Below are 18,362 nucleotides of genomic sequence, written 5' to 3' on the forward strand. Positions count from 1 at the left end.
TCGACTTCAGCCGAGTCAGTTGGATTTCTGGGAAGAAGAAACCATGGAAGGAGTGCCAGGTTCAAAGTGCTGTCAGGTACTTTTGTATGGTCTTCACTTTTATCGGCTTATTGGTGGCTTTCTTATTAAAGTTGTGTCCGGCCCAGATGATGAAGAGTTCTACCGTCTTGCAGGAGGCTGGTATAGCTCGTCGGTTCCGTGATGTAGTGAAGACTTTGAATTTCTTCACTCCCGACGCGTAAGTTTGAACGGTTGCAAGAGACCAACCTGCCCTTATCATGTGTCGTTGTGTTCTCGAAAGGCGTTGTGGTATGTTGTCGTTTAAAGACGAAGGGAGCTAGATCCTTCATATTTTTCTGCAACTCGCGAAAAGAGTAGTCGAGACGGAGACAAAGGTATCAGCACTCTTGTTTCGCAGGCTCGCTGGCGTATAGTCTGTTTACTACTCACCTTTCTTTCAAGGTTAGGTTTTGTTAGGAATAATGAGACAAATTTTTGTGTAGAGTGAATTAAACAGGTTTCTTTTTGGGGATAGGATTCTTTTTATTTAATGATACGTGAAGGTGTGAAGGTTGTTGGGTACCTATATGAACAAATTGCGATGTGGTATCTTATCTGCTGTCTTTTTTCAACGTATCGTGAGAGTGATCTCTCGTTAGTAACTTCCATCCCCTTCTTTTTCTTTCGGCTTGACTGACATGTGTTTGAAGAACTCACCAATTGTACGTCTTTCGTCTACTTAAAATTGGGTCACTTGTCTTACGCTTTTGTAATCCTCCAGCCAGGGTAAAAGGTCTCTCGGTATGTCTAAATGAATTTGTAAGAACCAAGCCCGTGACTTGTCTAAGCCCCTAGATAACAAGTCTGCGTCGTTGTTTTCTGTTTCTACTCTTTGTTGTTCTAATTGACAGTCTTCTGTAAATAGAATGTTTGTAATTTCTTTCCACTCTTCGTTTACCCAAAAGTCCCTAGATTTTTCGTTTCGTAATACTCCTTCGGTTGTTGTATTGTCTGTCAAGACCTTAAACCGAGCTCCTCCTATCTTACGTAACTTCTGTACCACTAGGAGTCCGAGTCGTACAGTCACTGTCTCCAACCACGCTATCCCGCGCTTTGGCTTTCCTTGTGGCGTTTCCCAACCATCTCGAAGCTTGAACTGCGCCCAATGGTTTCCAACGATGATTCCAATTCCGAAAGACGTCGACGCATCTCCTACCCAGCCTATGTCCTCCACTTCTCTCTTTTTAATGACGTGTAGTTTCGGGAAACTTTTCAAGGCTGCTAGCCACACTCTCATGTCATTCAAGACTGACGATGGCATCTTTCTTCTTGCGAATCGATCAAACCATTCCCGCAACCACCTATAGTTATTTTGTAAGTAGCACCTTAACTGGGGGGCGATGCACGCTACGTGACATAGTTTGCCGTTCATTTTTTCTACATCTTTATAAGTGAAATCTTTCTTTTCTAAAAATTCTTCCAGTTGTTTGATTCTTGCTTTTAACTTGTTTTCTGGTAATCTTACAGTTCTGTTTGACGTATTCCATAAGAACCCTATGTACTTTTGTTCTTCTTTAAAGTGTGAAAATTTTGTTTCATTTGTTTTTACGCCTAGTTCCAAACTGAATTTTACTATGTCGTCCATGTTCAAAGGGTCGCTTGCCTTTTTAACTAGTAAATTGTCGTCCACCCACCTAAAAACTTCTTCCAGATTAAAGTGTCTCTTCACCAGTTCTTTCCAAGCATCCGCTGGACCTCCAAAGCTTCCACATCCAGCGACTCCACCAAAGGTTATTCTGGTGTCAACATAAATCTTTTTGTTAAAGTCTGATATTAAACGATAAGGCCACTGTGAAGGATGTACTGGGATCTGCCTATAAGCCTTTTCCCAGTCAAATAAGGCTATAAGAAGTTCTAGTTCTGATTCTGATATAAAGGTCGAAACAATTTGAAAGTTGTCCCAGCTTGTTTTAAAATCGTTTTTGTCGACGAATGAATTTACACTTGGAATTAATTTATCGTTCTTCGGGTATGATAGATCGTTTATCGGTCTAAAAGATCCATCTCCATTCACTACTGCCCCTAGAGGACTTTTTCTGAAGAATGAAAAGTATAACGCTACTGTTGTTAAGTCAAACGGCCCGAACATCCTTCCTGCTCTTACTTCTTCTTCCAAATTTGACTCTATCTTTTCTCTGGCTAGTAAAGCTGACTGATGATTGTCGGGCACAAAATGTTCCATTCCCATAATCTTGTGATCCGGTATGCCTTGATGAAATCCATTTCTGAAACCTTCTAATACAAATTTGTATTTCGGTAGTAGGCCTTTTGACTTCAGTTCCAGTTCCCACTTTTCGACGTTCATTTCGCATGATGCCTTATCTGGCCATGGTTTTCTCTGTTCTTCCTGCTTTTCAACTTCTCCTTTTACCTGGTTTGTTTGTCTTTTGTTATACCCCGGGTTCTCTACGTAGATTGAGGCACCTATCATTCAAGTGTGTAATGCTTCGTTCTGCGTCGTTCTCGCTCTTTGAATTGGGACTTCGTTCGATCTTTGAGCGGGATTGAAAGCGTTTGGCAAAAAGGGCAAAAAGATTGTTTCAATGTTCAAATTTCAAAAATTGGTTTGTAGGATAATTAACAGCAGGAACGACAGGTTAGAAAATGTATAATAAAGAATGGCTAAAGAAGTAAGTTTGTTATCTGGCTAAAAGATTTGTAAAAAAGGAAACTCTAAAGATTGTCTCTGTTGCAAGTATTGGAGAAGGAAGGACAGTGGAAGGACAGCACAAGAATGGGGATAGGGAAAAACGCATGTATCTGATAATTTACCCTGCGTGTCTAGGTCTCAATGGTCCACCTCTCCCTCGGTTACCACCGCCACCACCTCTAAAACTTTGGCCTCCTCTAACGATCGGAGCCGTAACCGGCCTTTGGGGAAGGGCTGGGTTATGGACCATTGGCATTCTGACAATTGGTCTCGCCCCAAGGTGGCTCGTGGTCATTTGGCTGTTGAATGGTACCCCGTAGTCTCGTGGGGTTCTTCGTCTTTTCAGCGTGTTACTGTCTCTGAACTGATGATTCCCTTGCATCCCTGTCTGGTTTGCTTGGCTATTCTCCAATACGTTTTGTGTCAGTTTCCATTGATCTTTCCATTAAAATAAATAATGTTATGTTTGTTTAACTTACTACAACCTTTCCCCTGTTTCAGGGTCTTTGAACTGAAGTTTTCCTCCTAACGCATAGGGGTTCAAATCACCGAAATTCGACTCGTGAAATCGTGCTGATCTGTCCTTTGCCTGTTGGACCAGATTCGGAACTAAAGCACCTCCTCCTTTAACAGCCGATCCTTTCTTTCTGTGACCGAACAGTGCTTTCCTAAAGGCTATGTCATAACGTAAAGCTGTTATCCAGCATTCAGAGGACTTCTTGAGATCCATAACGTTTTTAACGTGTCCTTCTAAATCTTGAGCTAGTCGTTTAAAGCCATATAGTTCTAGATATTCCCGTAACAATCCTATGCCTTCAAACCATTCTCCGAAGTTCAAGGTAAACTCTGATGGAGCGTTTAAACCTCTGTTTCTAGACGTCTTTGAAGAGGAAGATTGGCTGTCAAAAGTTACATGTTAGTCTTCTGCCTCTTTTCTTGTTCCATTGAGCTCAGGCTGTCTGAAATAAACGGGACTTCAACCTTACTTCTTTTGACTTTCGTCTCTGTCCTTGTTCACAAAGGGTTGAAATAATACCGTCAAAGGTATATGTTCTGTTAATTTATCTAGTGCGTTCAACCAGTAAGGTTGAAGGTGAGCGAGAGTAGAAGTGGTGTCTGCTTCTGGTTCAAAGCGTATCCCGTTTTCTTTGTACTTCTTTTCCGATCCAGATCTACCAGTTTTATCTCGCTTCTTCTTAGTTGTATTCTCCTTCTTTGACTTATCTTTCTTCTTTGACGCTTTAGCCTTCGCTTTCTTCAACTTCGCTTTGAGTTTCTTCACTCTCTTCGCTTTCGCTTCCCTGTCTAAAAAGACCAAATCACAACAAAAAGGTTCTCTTGGTCAATGACTTATCATTTTCCAGGTTTTGAATTCAGTGATTACTAAAGCAGGAAATCGTCGCTGATGCGTAATATCATGACAGTGTGATGACGGAAATTCATCGTCTATTGTGAATGTGGAGGTTGTGATGGAATGGAATATCGACGGAATGGAGCTTCGTCTTCTGACGGAATGTAACGTCGTCTTATGGGAGAATACACGGATGAATTTTTGGTGATGTGTAGTGTAGGAAAAGGAGATAATGGATAACGCCCTTAGTCTGGGAATAATGAGGGATGTGGTATCGGAATTTCTTGGAATATTGGGGAGTTTTTGTTTTCCAAATGAATGGACTTTTCTCCGTAGTATAGATGGAAAGTATAGAAGGGAAAGGAGAGTTCGTAACCATCTCAATGTTTCACAAAAACTTACCTGAGGATGAAGAGGTTGTATCTGAACCATCTTCGTCACTTCCTTCCTCTGATGACGTAGAGCTAGCGTCGCTACTATCTGAGGATGATGAGGATGAGTCGGATGAATCTGACGTTGAATCTGACGGGTGATCTGGTTCGTCTTGTTCTTCGCCTCTGACATCTTCTCTCTCAAACCCGTCTCCTTTGTGCCGACCATCATTTGCGTGTTGCTCTTCATGAGAATCTTGTGATTTGGACTCGGCACCGATCAAATCAATTATGTCGGCTTGTCCTCCTCGGTCATCCTCTTTGTCCTCTTGTTTGTCAGTGTTTCTGTCTTCGTCCGCACCTTCAGCTAGGCCGTCATGGCCCAGTTCTTGACCGTCGATAGATGCCGGTTGTACTGATCTCGCTGGGTTTGCTGGAGCGGCTAGACCTTGTTGAGCGTCTTCTGCTGGTACTTCTCCTCTGACTCTTCTCGCTGCTCGTATCGCACGTTTCTCAGCAGTTGACATGTTAGAAGGTAGATAAGATTGACAAGAATTTGAATGGGTGCTTCGAAATAAGGTGGGAGTTTAAAGTAGAAATTCTCAGGATAAGGGTTTGGAGTTAGATGTGATATTGTTCGAATAATCTAGACTAAGTCTGAACGATGTAGATTGAATATGTGTATAAGGAGATTTGATGAATAAGGATAAATTGTATATAAGAGTTTAAATAAAATAAGATTGATTTTCGTAAAGTGAAAAACTGCAAAAAAACTAAAAGTAAGAAATCTTTAACTATTGAGATTAATTAATAGTAGATGATGTGATTTAAAATGAGATTAGAGAAGACTTGAAAAGATAATACGACCGGGGAACAAGGGTGTTAGATGCCTGGGGGGAGTCTCTACCTTATAGGGCTCTCGCCTCTTTATTAGAGGCGGAGTTACGGGAGTGCTTCGACCCATAGATGCGTATTGGGACATGTCGTCATCTAACAACCCGAAAGGTATTAGGTCTAGCCTTTTTCTCTATGTGGTCTAGACCAAGGAATCCTTTCCTCATCTCGGGGATTTATCTCTTAAGTCTTCTTGAAGTTACCACCCTCATGGACATGTCTCACACGTCGTGCCTTATGTAAGAAGCGATGAACGACCCTACATTAGCAAATTAATAGTTAGCAAAATGTAAATCTCTATAATCACAACTTAGAATTAAGATTCACTCACTTTAGGCGGGAAAAAAACCCAAGGAGCTTCTTCACACCAACACTCCGAGTCTCATTATATCCGAGCTCAATCGTAGATCCAACAATCTCGATATTGGATCCTTGGGACAAATCCATCTCATCAGGGACGTCAAAGGGCTACAATTCAAACAATAGATCAGTTACATTCGTTCCGATTGGTGGTTATCATACAAGGAGACATGGAAAGTAAGGTTAGCTTACGTCTACATTGGCTCGTTTGGCTGATCGGGATGTGGCAGCTGATGAGGATGCCGATGGTGATCGGACACGCTTGCTAGTCGATGATCGAGACTAGCAAACAAAGCAAGCCATTTGTGAGTTTGATTATCACGCAGTACTCCATGGGATTCAGGCTTACCTTTCCTTTAGCTTGTGGCTTTGCAGCTGCCACACTACTTGATTTGTTGTTTGATTTCTTGTTGGTAACAAGAGGTGGGCGAGGGGAGAAACGGCAATGAGAAAGTGAGTCCAGTTCTTCATCGGTAGGCGATGAGATGGTGATAGACACTCGCAAGTCTTCAGGGGGGACAATGAACCCTGGCTGAGTACAAGAAGGGCTGGGAGGTCGAAGTGTTCTGGTGCTAGACAACTTGTCTGGAATCTGAAGGTTATTGCGCGTAGAGCTTTGCGATGAGTTTTTTGAGAGAGGCATGATAAAAGAAAATGCAAAAATCAGAAACGAAGATTGAAAAGATAAGATTGGATTGAAATGAAAAGAAAAGAAAACTTTTATGTATGGAAAACCTTGGTTCAAAAACTCGATACTCACCTTCTCAGAAATTGGAGAACTTGTACCAAAATGAACCACAATCCAGCCAAGGTCCAATTCGATCCGGAATTGGTGTGGGCCCAGGTGTGGGTGGCCATTGGTGATTGATTGAAATGAGTATCCAGCTTCTTGTTTTGTAATTGGATTGAGGGTTGATACAGGGTTGGTGGTGTGAAGGGTGGATGAATCTATGTCTGTATATTGATATAGATCAGATTTCTATACAGATACCCGGTGCCCGGCCAGAAATGAAGGTTTGCTCCGCTATATAGCAAAAAAAACCTGCCGGGCTGGGTTTTGCAGCGGTAACTCCGCTATGGGAAATTCTGGCCCCGGAAGGCGGTGCACAGCCTCTGCTATGTAATGCAAAGGTCGCAGCGGGTCCCAGGACCTCTTTGAAACCGCTCCAAAACCGCTATATGTGGCAGAGCGGTTCCGGTATTGGTCTGATCAATGATCAAACCACATATCTGGGAAACAGTGCTTGTTTTCAAGTGTATTTTGTCTGTCTCAAATATGTACTTAGAACTGAATTTCACTCGGATTTGCTTTGTATGCCAAGCTAATGTATTCACTTATGAGTAGCAAGGACAATCATTGGCTCATTCCCATTCTTGAAGCTACATAAGCCGTATCTAAATGCAATCATTTGTACCAATGTGACCAGGACAAGGTACAACAAACAACTCATTTTTGGAAGATGGGATAGGGAGCGTGGTGAAATTGATTGTTAAAATTCATTGCCTGTTAGTTCTTGATTTGGATTTTGGTCGATTGGTGGATTTCAACTGGTCGTTCAATTTTGATTGATTGTTCTATTGCAATCAATCGTTCTATTTCAATTGATTGTCCAATTTCAATCAATCATTTGCCTTTGGTCAATGCATGTTTGATCTAAATTCTGATTCAAAATAATTGTTTTTCTTAAGGTGATTGGTCAAATAAAAGGTGAGATGAATTGACAACAAAAGCAATTTTCAAGTCAGAAACCAATCAACCATGGAGGAGATGAATAGGACAATGACTGACACAAACAGTTGGGCAGATCCCTTGTCCAGGAGATTGGTTTGAAGACTGAGCTGATTCCTTAAAGTGTTGTATGTCAATGGCAGTCAAAGTTGTCATGTGTAGAGTGAAGAGTGAAATGATATTCACCTGTTAAGAGGTGTTTGTGGCAAGACAGAAGTGAGTTGATGGGGATGGGGGAATGATGGGGGTCTCAAATCTATCAAGAAAGGTCCAGAAGTGACGTCCAGAAACATCTTGAAGGTGTCTAAGAAGCTTCTAGATGTCACTTCTTGACACTTCTTGGGCCCGTTTCTCGAGTTTTGAATACCATTATTGTGTTACACATGGTGTGGGGGTGGTCTCTGGGTAGCTACGTCCCAGCCAAGTATAGTAACTGTGCTGGTATGAGCTACCTGTGAGAATGATATCAGGCCTGAGAAGGTTTTAAGCCTCAAGCCCTTAACTCACAGAGGTGAGCCAGGAGCCTGAGGAGTGAAACCACCCCAAACTCACCTCCAATCTTTCTCCCCCTTTACATAGTTTGGCCTTCCATATCTCCCTGGAGAAACTTCCTGAACTCTGTTTGATTTACTGCATCCCATCCACTGAGCAATGAGCAAAGTTCCAACTCTATTAAACTCTAAATGTACATCTCAAATCTGTACAGACGCCTCATGAATTATCAATCCACTTACTTACTTTACCTCTGTTTGTCTCAACTCCACCTTGTGTGAGAAACTCTTATCAAAGATCATCAGACAGTTTCCTGAATCAACCTCAACCATTTCATTTCAACATCACTAAATATGGCTAATTCTTCTAAATCTTCCCAACTTTATATTTTCAACTCTTTCAACCAATTTACTGTCTCTCTCATCTGATTCATGTCAAACTTCCTCAAGTAAATCTTATGAGCATCCAAACTCCATCTACCTGCCTCTTTTAGCTTTTCTCTACTTGCTCCTAGATTCCATTGCAATAAGGCTCCTCCAATCCTAAATGAGTGACCATATAACATTCCCTTTCTTTCAGATCAATGGAAGTTCCACATGTCCCTAAGCAACCTCATAGCCCCTGTCTTCCTATATTCTGTGACAGCATCTTCATCACCCCAAGCAAACACCAGTTCATTTCCCATTCTTGGTTCCAAAAGGTATAAAAACCTAAGCACTTTAAATGCATCTAATTGTGAGTCTTGTCGCTGGATATGAATATATTGCATTTTCCAGGTTTGGCCGTCTTTGTGTTCCTAAGAGATATCTTTGCATAAGACCAATCCACCAACAGGACACATCTTCCCACACTGGCATCCTGCTCTCCTCATCATCTGTAACCAACTCTCTCAATCTACAATGTCCCCAAAACACTATCAACACAATCACCAGAAGTACCAAATCTCTTTCTACTGTGACCAACAAGCCACCTACCACCGCCTTCAAATTGGAAATTAAAACAGGTGGGTGTACATGTTCTACTTCCTGTGATATTAACCCCACCATCTTTGAAGCCTTCAACAACCCTTTTACCATAACAGCTGATTTGTGTGGATACGGCTCCCTGTGAAATGTAAGCCACAACTAAACACCCGCCAAACAAGCTTTCAAAGTTGTCGACTTAACTGGTTTGATCATCATCATCCACCAGTTGATCCCCTTTCTTTGAGGCTCATACTACAAAATGAAGGGTGTGTACATGAGCAGTCAAAATTTTGATTGATTCTTTGATTCTAGACAGAATATGGGAAAGTTCATGGCAGAAATTTTTGTAAAATTTACATGTATATCAATCAAATTCAGAATGATTTTGGCAATATATTCCCTCAAGATTTGTCTTGGGGCAAAGAACTTCAGAAAATCAAACTTGCAAACACATTCAGGAATTACATGTAGAAATACTGCCCACACAGGAAGGCTTTAAGGGAAAAAAATGTGGAAGAACATACTTTCAAAAGGAATATCAATTTTTTTGTGTATGTATATTGATGAAGCTGGACGATATCCCAGAATCAATGCTTAGGTATAGTACAAAAATAGTATTTTTTGTCTGTGATTTTTTTTCAAACCTCAATAACTCAGTCAATTTACGTCACAAAGGTAAATAAAGTATACATTCTTGGTGGGGAGATACAGGAGCAGGGTTGTACAGATTTATGATGCTGTATGACATCATCTCAATTTTGGTGGTATCCCAAGCACTTCTCAACAAATTCTCAATTGATGGATGTTTCCATTTGATATCCATTTCATGACTTTCTCATAAATTGCTCATAACTTGCTAGGGTTGGTGGGATGCACTGGCCTGCCAGTGACTTGTGATTGGGGGCTGTGATAGCTGTCAATACAGCTGGCTTTTGTACGCAATGACTGTCAGCAAAGTTTGAGTCCAAAATTGAGTTTTGAACCAGCTTTTGCCTGGCGAGTTAAAACTTGGCAACACACATCACCTGAAAAGTTACCAATAGTTCTCACAACAGCTGTAAGTGGCCATATGAGGAGCCACACTTACCATATATCCAAATCTCCCCACCCGGGTTTCTACTTTTGATATTTACCACATCTTATCTTTTTTTAAGAATTCCTTCACCATGTCTTTTTGCTGATTTAGTTTATCCATGGGCAACCTAATCATATGATTAGTACCAACATACAAGTTAAGAGCAAACTTGGTTTGCCCAAAACCAGATTAAACCCTCAATAAGTACTTATATGGTAGGTTTTCTACTTATTATTATCCCAGGGTTTACACTTACTGCATTTGCATGAAAGCTTGTAAAAATTTATTTATTTTCTCTGAAAAGCGCAAATTTGGCCCTGATTCAAATAACTACCCAAAGCCGGGTCAGCTAGATGGGGACTGATCCAATAGCGGTGTACAAACCTACAACCCAACATGAAAACCCATGAAAACCCAAGTTCTTTATGGGTTTTTTTATGGGTTATTTCACATGGGTTGAAATCAGCTAGATCTGACCACCCGTTTGTTGAAAAAAAAATTGAGTTTGATATAGACTCAACCAACCCCTCCCCTTCCTCGCCAACACAACACACCCAAATAACCCAAGTCCTTCCACAAAACATATATATGATACTTGTCTACCTGATGTATGCTGATTTCAAAGTTACTCTCTCTTTGGTTTGTTTTGACCTTTGCAATACTAAGAATTCAAAAGTGATTGTTCTATTTCCAACAAAGCACAATTGATCGTTCCATTTCATACAAAAACTGATCTGTGTCGCCTTTCAAAACTTTGAGATGAGACTTTTGAAACTAAGACATTGTTTTCAATTGAAAAAACATATCATTTCATTTTAAAAAGATCCTGTCTAAGACTTAAGTTGACTTCTAAAGACTTGATGATACTTCTGAAGCATATTGTTTTCAGTCGAATTCAAACAAGATCATTTTATTTTAAAAGGAAAGAGATGAGGCTTTTGACTTGTAAAACTAAATTTCAAATTTGGAAGGAAAATGGGGCTAGTGGATGGAGTCATGGTTGAGGTGGATGCCAAAAGAGAGATGTGGAGACTTGGAGTAAGGTTAGGGCCTCAAGTGATGACTACAGAAGATCTACAAGTGGCCTGTGACTCTTTAGGTTGTGATGGGAGTTGGGGTGTTTAAACCTTTCCAGGGCAACCCATGAAAAAAAACCATCAGACAAACCCATGAAGAAGTTGGGTTTTCATGGGTTTTTTTCATGGGTTTTCATTTTGGGTTGTAGGTTTGTACACCGCTAATACCCCATCCAGCATACCAGTGGTTTTGAGCTACATCCCAGCTCAACACCATCCACTCATCCACCATTTTTGATCAATTTCAATCCGCGGCCAATTGACACTGTCTTACTTTGAGCAACTGGATATCTTTCTGGTTTTGGAATTGTATTGTTTTCAATTCTTCTTGACTCATTCTTAATCTCTTTATATTTACAAACTCATCTGTCTTGTATTTTCATTACTGATTCATTCATTCATTCATTATTTATACTTCTCATTAAAAATGTATCTTATCTATCATGCAAATTATGACTGTTTACCCCTCAAATCACAAGTAGAAAGAGCTTCTTATCTCATGATTGATTCACTTGTCCCTTAATACTCACTGATTTCTACAGAATAAGAAGCTCAAGATATTTCAAATGAAAACAAACCTTATTAAGGTTGATATATCTGTAAAGTCTTTGAAAAAAGTATGTAGAATTATAAACAAGATTGATTAAAAAAAGTAGTACACAATGAAATGCATGTATAAGAGAAAAGGAACAACTCAAATACAAAACGCAAGACAAAACAAATGTAATATTCAAAAGAAAGCTGATTCATCCTACCCTGATTGAAGTACAATCACATACAAAAGCTTTTGTACAATTGGTTGTGGATGGTAGTGGTCCTATAACCTGAAGAAGAAATGGAGAAATTTGGTTTGTCAGTACAAATGGCAATTGAATGAAAGAAACAAGAAAGATTGAATAAAAGAAACAAAAACAATCAAATGAAAGAAACAAGAACAATCGAATGAAAGAAACAAGAACAATCAAAGAACAGAAAGGAGAACAATCCAAAGAAAAAACTCACCTTGATTTCTAAATTGGGGGGTAAAGAGATCTCAGATGCCTGATCAGAACAGTAACAACACAATTATCAGTCAAGGAACTATTTGGAGAAGGATGATCCGGAGAGTTGATGGGATGATAAGGTGTTGTAGTTGAGGAAATTAATAATAAATAGTAAAAGAGAAATTTCCTCAGATCAGGAATTGATAACATCAAACAGCAGTACAATTTGTGGTTAGGTTAAATCTAGACCAAAGTTTGTGAGTAAAAACCCTGGACAAATTACTGTGTAATTCTAAGCACACAAAGTTATGTAAGATAAAAGTAGAAAAAGACATAAGCGTGATTTGGTTCCAACAGGGGGTAACACTGCTTGCAGTCAATCCGCACTTGAGGTTGATGTCTGGTGGCATTGCAGAGTTGAGTGAAGACAAGGTAGTGGATTGGTGGCGGATTGAGATCAATCAAAGGTGGCGGAATTGAGGAATCATGGATGGTATTGAGCTGTGGTAAATATACTGTATAGCTGAAGAGCACTGGTATGCTGTATGTGGTATTGAATCAGTCCCCATCTAACTGACCCAGCTTTGGGTAGTTATTTGAATCAGGGCCAAATTTGTGCTTTTCAGAGAAAAAAAAATAATTTTTACAAGCTTTCATGCAAATGCAGTAAGTAGGCCCTCACAAGAGGGTCTGGCAAACATGTTACCCAGGAATTGGATTATATAGAAATGGGATTGTTAAAACTTACTACTAGCTTGGTATTAAAATACCAAAGGAAAGTATTTGGTGTGAAGCCCAAGGCCTAAGCCCAGGGTGTAAAATTGCTGACATAAACTGAACATGTCCTACGGGGCAACGTCGAAATCACACCGCATCATATAGCGGAAGCGCTGCGAAAGCGCTGCGGGACTTCCGCTAAAAATAGGGGGTCTTTTCATAGTGGACATCGCACAGCCCTATCTGGAAACCAAAATTTCCTGTAGTGGGTCATGTGCAACGCTCGAGCTTGTATGTAACATGTCCACATGCATAGCGGTACACATAGCGAGCGCTATGACCTGTAATATACTACATATACTACACATGCCCTCCACACCCGAACCTGTATATGTCCATGCCCTCCGCCCCAGACCATTTACCCCTTGAGTACCCTTATTTTTCAACTTACACCCGATCCACCCTTCAACAAGTCTTCAATCACCTCATTCCACCACCCCACCCTCACCGTTTTTACCTTCAATTCTCCACCATTTGGGCGAAAGTTATCAAGAGCAGCAATGACAAGATTGGGTCTGAGTGTCACTTGGTGTCACTTGTAGGATTACATGTAAGTACCAATCGACGAGTATAAAAGCTGTTTGATCAATTCACTGACCTTTCTCCTCTTGCCACCGATTCCAGTTTCATCGTTGGACCACATTTCCCCATCCAATTACATTCTATCTATCTCTTTTCCATCCTAATTATCTTCAACTGAACCATACAACTGCATCTCAAATTTTTCCGATTACACTGCTACTGTGTCGTCATGGTCCCATCAACCTCTCAGAGCAAACCAGATCGACTGATTCAATCAAACTCTCGGATCAATCTGGCTCTGCCGTCTACTGCCCCAACCCAGTTGCCTTCAGGGCGATCACTCCGGCCAAGGACACCAGTTAGACCATCTCCTGGCTTCGTCTTTGCTTTGCCCGACGCTCGACGATCTCTTCAGGTGGCATCTCCGACTCCCGGTCCCTCACATTCCAGCTCTCTGTTTGGCCCGATTGATCAGCTCTTTCTTGCTGTCCCTGAAGATGAGGACGATCTATTGGACCTTCAATCGCCTTCAACCGGAAAACGAAAGTGTCAGACCGAAAAAAAGGTGACAAAGAAGAGAAAAAAAGTAAGCTGTTTAATCTTTTACTTTCCTTTGTTCTCAACAATCGCTTTCAATGATTAATTGATAAATATTATAATTTTCCATTTATAGGACGAGAAAGTTCCTGACTGCGTAGATATTGATCAAGATTCTGGAGACGAGATCATTCCGAGGAGACCCAGGACTGGTATCAGGGCTTCACACCTGGCTCGGGTTCAAGAACTACTCAAGTACTTTCACCCTCCGATCTATCCTAATGGCCAGGTTAGTCTGTTTTTGTTTTTGTTTTTGTTTTTGTTTTGAGTTTAGATACTAATATATGTTCTTCAGACGTCTGGTGATCCACGGCTTTATAGGTGTCGGTGGTGCCGTGGTCGATTCCTCAAGGGTTTGACTAGCTACTACAACCTGTACGGGCATCGGGATGGAAGCAAAGGTTGACCCGCTTGCCCCAGGCGGTCGGATGCCATAGCGGCTGGTTTGGATCTTCCACTGTCGTGGGAGGAGCTGCAGAGATTGGTGCAGGCAAACAAATCAGGAACTCTTGATCATTTTATTTCTAAGGACAAGTTTAGTGTCGATCTTCTCAACTTGATGTGTGTCATCTGGGTGATTCGTCAAGCATTACCATGGGCTCGATTCCAAGACTGCTCTTTACGAGCAGCTTTCCGATTGGCAAACGTGTCGGCAGCCCTTTGATTGGCAGTATGGGCAGCAAACGCTGCCAAGCGTCTTTACTCGGGATTGCAACAGACGGTTCTGGAAACTATCAAGGTAAATCTTCTTCTTGATCAAACTTTTGCCTATGTTTCTATCTTTTGACTTTATGATTCTTTTTGTTCTTTTCCCTCCTTTTCTTTTCTTTATCTCTTGGTCATCATCTAGAACAATTCAAGCAAGTTCTGCCTGATTCACGATGGCTGGACCACCCGTCGGAGCCGGTATGCCTTTATCGGAATGAATGTAACATTCATTGACGATAAGTGGGAGTTCCAGACATTCCATCTTAGTCTAAAGCTGGCCGTGTGGAACCACGCCGGTGTCCTACTTGCACAACCAGTGGCCCGATTCCTCATCAAGCATGGTCTACATGATAAGATAAGTTTTTTTTATCTTTTTCCATTATCATCTTCAAACTTAAACCTGATTGGCTTTGTTTATCTACATGTTAGCCCAAACTACCGATTCGGGATCAAACAACCGCACCCTTGCTTATGAATTACAGCGGATGTTTCAAGAGGCTACCCCGAGTGTCGACTGGCCAGCAGGACGTATGCAGATTCGCTGCTATGCTCACAAGCTAGCCCTGCTTGTTAAGCACGGTCTAGCCTCGATCGGTCTTGATCCCGGCCACACCAAGCCAACCACCCAGCCTCTTTTCAACGTTCCCACCCCTTCCATCACTCTTAACGATGAAACTGATGCAATGCAAGTTGAAGAAGACAATGAAACTGAAGATTCAGACGCTAGCGAATCTGGCAATGGCACTCGCGACTGTGAATCTGACAGTGACGGTGACCACAATGACCAAGTATCTCAATTCCCAGACCCTGCTGCCTTACCTAGTTCAAGAAGCCGACCTGACCTAGTGATTCAAGCAATCAAGAAGGTAAGCTCTCTCTTCACACTCTTACCAACTTTCTTCATCTCGATACTGATTTCAATCTCTGCAGATCGATCAAGTAAGCCGACTGATTGCTCGCCGTCCATCTTGACGTCTGGAATTCCGCAACCGTGCTAAGGAGTTGGGTAGGACTTTGCGTTGTCCTATCCTTGGTGAGTCCAGCAAATGGAATGGCTTGCACCAGAGCCGATCAATCATGGTAGATGGAGCCGAGGTAAGACTTCCTTTCTTTGAGCTCAGTCGGTTTGAAGATCACTAAGAAATCACTTTATTTACAGGTTATAAATCAGATGTTAGCAAATGACGAGGAGGGTTATTTTGAGGAATTATCAATCTCAAAAAGCGAATGGCTATGTGCATCTGCTTTGAATGAGGTTATGGAAGTGAGTACTTTGATATCTCTCTCGATCCTTCCACCTTATATTCATTTACTGATCCCTGATGTCTTGACTAGGTTATTGTGTTAGCTACCTCGAGGATCGAGGGCAATCATTCCACAGCAGCTATAATTTTACTCGACTATCACCGTGTCAGGACATCCCTTCAAAAACTCAATTCTTATACTCCATACGCCAGCCTTCAAAAATTGACGTCAAGCATGATCAGTCGCCTTGATTCTTACGAGTCAGAAGCTCTTGAATGTGATGCTATTGTAGTCGCTACCGTCCTGAACCCTTGACTCAGGATGAAGTTCTTTGAACTTCATCATCCATCACATGTCACTCGCATCCAAAGAATTGTCAAACAACATCTGGATTCTTATTCAATTCAATATCAAGCTAGTCATCCGGTCACAACAATCACCACTGTCCAGCAAGATAATACTGTCACTGATGACGAATACAATGTATTTGCTTCTATGGCATCTGGACCTAACGATGATACCAAACAAGAACTTGAAGGTTACATATCAGGAAAATTTCCTCTTACCTGTGGCACACTTTTGTCGTGGTGGAAGGTACATATTCTTTCTTCATCATCTTATCTTTAACTTCAAAATTTCTGACTGTGTCTTATGCTTTAGGATAATTGTGGCGCATTTCCTGTCCTTGCCCTCATGGCTCGTGACTTTATGGGTTGTTCTGGAACAACCTGTTCTTGTGAAAGGATCTTTTCAGGTGCAGCTGACGTGTGCGGGTCCGATTGATCGGCTATGACTAGCCGTACCATTGAGCGATGTGCTTCGTCTCGGGAGTGGCTCAAGGCTGGGATAAAGGTTCCTGGCGAGTTCTCTGAGGCTCTTACCTTGGTGGAGAACATGGAGAAGCGATGACTTGATATCTCAATTATTTTTTCCTTTTCTTAATCATCATATCTTTTAGTTTACCTTCAAGTTAATTACTCTCTTTAAGTCAAAGTTTTCCTTTTTTCTTTTCCTACACTCACTCCCGATCTCACTTTTCAAGTCTCACTTTTCTTTTTTTTTCTTATATCTCGATCATTTAAATTGCCTTCTACTTCATGACTATCTTTAATACAAGTTATTTCTTCTCTTTTTTTTCTATTGCTCTACTCTCTTACTCAATTGTTTAATGGTTCTTGTATATGTTTGTCACTTATTTTTTAAATGCCTTTTAATAATATTTGATGTTCATATTAAAAAATTTTGCGTGTGCGCTATGATAGCGCTAGTGAGTCTATATCGTAGTGCCCCATAGTGGCTGATGCGCACCCCTACATAAAAGACATAGCGGGTTGTTCGTGATATTGGTGCGTAGCGGATGTTCAAGATAGTGGTAGATCATACCACTATCTACGACCCTTCATATTGCTGTGCGTAGCGCAGCGATTTCGACGTTGAGTAACGGGGTGGCTAGGCCTTCTTAAATGAAATATAACCGTACACAATATTAAGGACATAACCTAAAAAAGAAACATAACCATTCACTATCATAACCACAATAACCGCAAATAAGACATAAAATAATAAACCACTACACAAAAAAAATCAACTAAGAAAAACCACATCTTTTTTTTAAAAAAACACAACAAGCTTTTTAAATGTAAACAAATAAACAAAACTATCACAACTTGCCCAAAGGGTGGGAGGGAGGGATCAAAAAACTTGATTTGAAGTAATATACGATGAGTTCTAACGAGCTAGATAATGAATCTGGATTTTGAAGACAAATCTTCAACAAAAGTAAACACGATGGGAGTTGGTAAAGAGGGAAGTAAATTGAATGATGTCATATGTGTAATTTGAGAGAAGATATAAGAACCGACCCGTCAGTTCCCAAGACCACATGTAATGTAATGTTACCAACTTTCCCATTCCACTAGGTTAATAAAAAGTTACCAACAGTGATTTCAATGTCAGGCCATCCTCATTCAGAATCTCCATTTCCTCTCTCAAAAATTGGAGTAAATGCAACACCATTCAACAGTCACCAGGAGTTGAAATATTTCTGCATCAAAAACTGGCACATCAACTTTAACTGTATTCAAATTCTCTTCATCATCAACTACTGTTTCAAGATCATCAGGCCAATATTAGTGACTCTAGATCAATGTGAGACTGCCAACAAAAGATCTTCAAGGCTTCACACACAACAATAATCACTCTTTCAAACAATCCTCTAGGAACACCCTCAGAAGATTGATCCATAGAAATTTCATCCAGACTTTCAATGTAATCATGGTCAGCCTGAAATACAATTCTTAGCAAAAGATTTCCGTCTGGATGACTCAATGGTTTTGTAGAATGATGGAAGGACATGTATTCAACTACTCAAAGTAGCTAAGACTTTTGTTTTCTTCAAATTTTTCAAAGAGAAACATAGGCCGGAATAAAGGAAACTGTAACTGTGCAACATATCAAATCAGAGAGAATGAAATAACAAATATTTGTGAGCGCTAGAAAAGAAAGAT

At 40.7% G+C, this 18,362-nt stretch overlaps 1 protein-coding gene across 1 annotated transcript; it reads right to left on the reverse strand.

The window, feature by feature from the left end:
* Positions 1–4,306: 4,306 nt before the first annotated feature.
* On the reverse strand, positions 4,307–4,959 carry MELLADRAFT_84675 (uncharacterized protein; the record flags this gene model as incomplete). The annotated part of the gene is made up of 2 exons (XM_007408185.1): positions 4,307–4,344; positions 4,464–4,959. 2 exons carry the CDS (start codon positions 4,957–4,959, stop codon positions 4,307–4,309), a joined length of 534 nt encoding a protein of 177 aa, XP_007408247.1.
* Between the last annotated feature and the right edge of the window lie 13,403 nt (positions 4,960–18,362).

This window comes from Melampsora larici-populina (genome assembly GCF_000204055.1).
Source record: "Melampsora larici-populina 98AG31 unplaced genomic scaffold MELLAscaffold_11, whole genome shotgun sequence".
Lineage (NCBI taxonomy): Eukaryota > Fungi > Basidiomycota > Pucciniomycetes > Pucciniales > Melampsoraceae > Melampsora > Melampsora laricis-populina.